This window comes from Seriola dumerili, unplaced genomic scaffold, assembly GCF_002260705.1.
Source record: "Seriola dumerili isolate Sdu_G_001 unplaced genomic scaffold, Sdu_1.0 BDQW01014043.1, whole genome shotgun sequence".
In the NCBI taxonomy this organism is placed as follows: Eukaryota; Metazoa; Chordata; class Actinopteri; order Carangiformes; family Carangidae; genus Seriola; species Seriola dumerili.
In genome coordinates, this window is record NW_019188298.1 from 1 (window position 1) to 661 (window position 661).

Here is a 661-nt window from a genome sequence, read left to right on the forward strand (position 1 = left end):
CTCCCCATCCAGGAAGTGGGAAGGGTTGAAAGTGTGTGGACTCTCCCACTCGCTCTCATCATACAGGACAGAAGTAAGAAGAGGAAACACGGTAGTTCCCTGGAGGCAAAAGAAAAAAAGCACCATTTTCAGAGTTTTCACAGATGGAAGAAATTATCCAACAAATCCAAATTAGTGTGGATTTGAACTGATGGGAGAAGGTGACCTCTTTGATGAAGTAGCCCTGGAAGGTGATGTCCTGGCTGGTTTTGTGAGGAATGGCCATGGGAACAATGTTGGCCAGTCTCTGTGACTCATGGATGACAGCGTCTGTGTACGGCAAATTCTTCCTGTCTTCTACTCGGACCTGACGGCTTCCAACCACCCTGCTCAGCTCCTCTTGAACCTGGTCTGGAAGGACATGAAACTGAGATGAAATCTGAGAAATATATAATGACACTTTAACCCTAATCTTATGTGAGCACTGTAAACTGAGAGAAGCCTGTGGATGTATTTTTGCACCTTGAATATGAGGGTACTTGGCCATGAAAAGTAGACACCACTGAAGAGAATTTCCTGTGGTGTCCGTCCCAGCTGCAAACAAATTCATCACACTGTACATCAGGTTGTCATCATGGTAGTGTGAATCCTTAATTCCAGACTCCTAGCATAAAAAATAATT

The 661-nt window shown here is 44.5% G+C and overlaps 1 protein-coding gene across 1 annotated transcript; it reads right to left on the minus strand.

Annotated features, from left to right (window-relative positions):
* Positions 1-3: 3 nt before the first annotated feature.
* Positions 4-639, minus strand: LOC111240145 (cytochrome P450 2K1-like; the record flags this gene model as incomplete). Its single annotated transcript, XM_022770132.1, has 3 exons — positions 502-639; positions 206-390; positions 4-99 (listed from the first exon to the last, which is right to left on the minus strand). Coding segments are annotated over exons 1-3 (381 nt in total), but the record flags the coding sequence as incomplete, so codon positions are not given.
* Between the last annotated feature and the right edge of the window lie 22 nt (positions 640-661).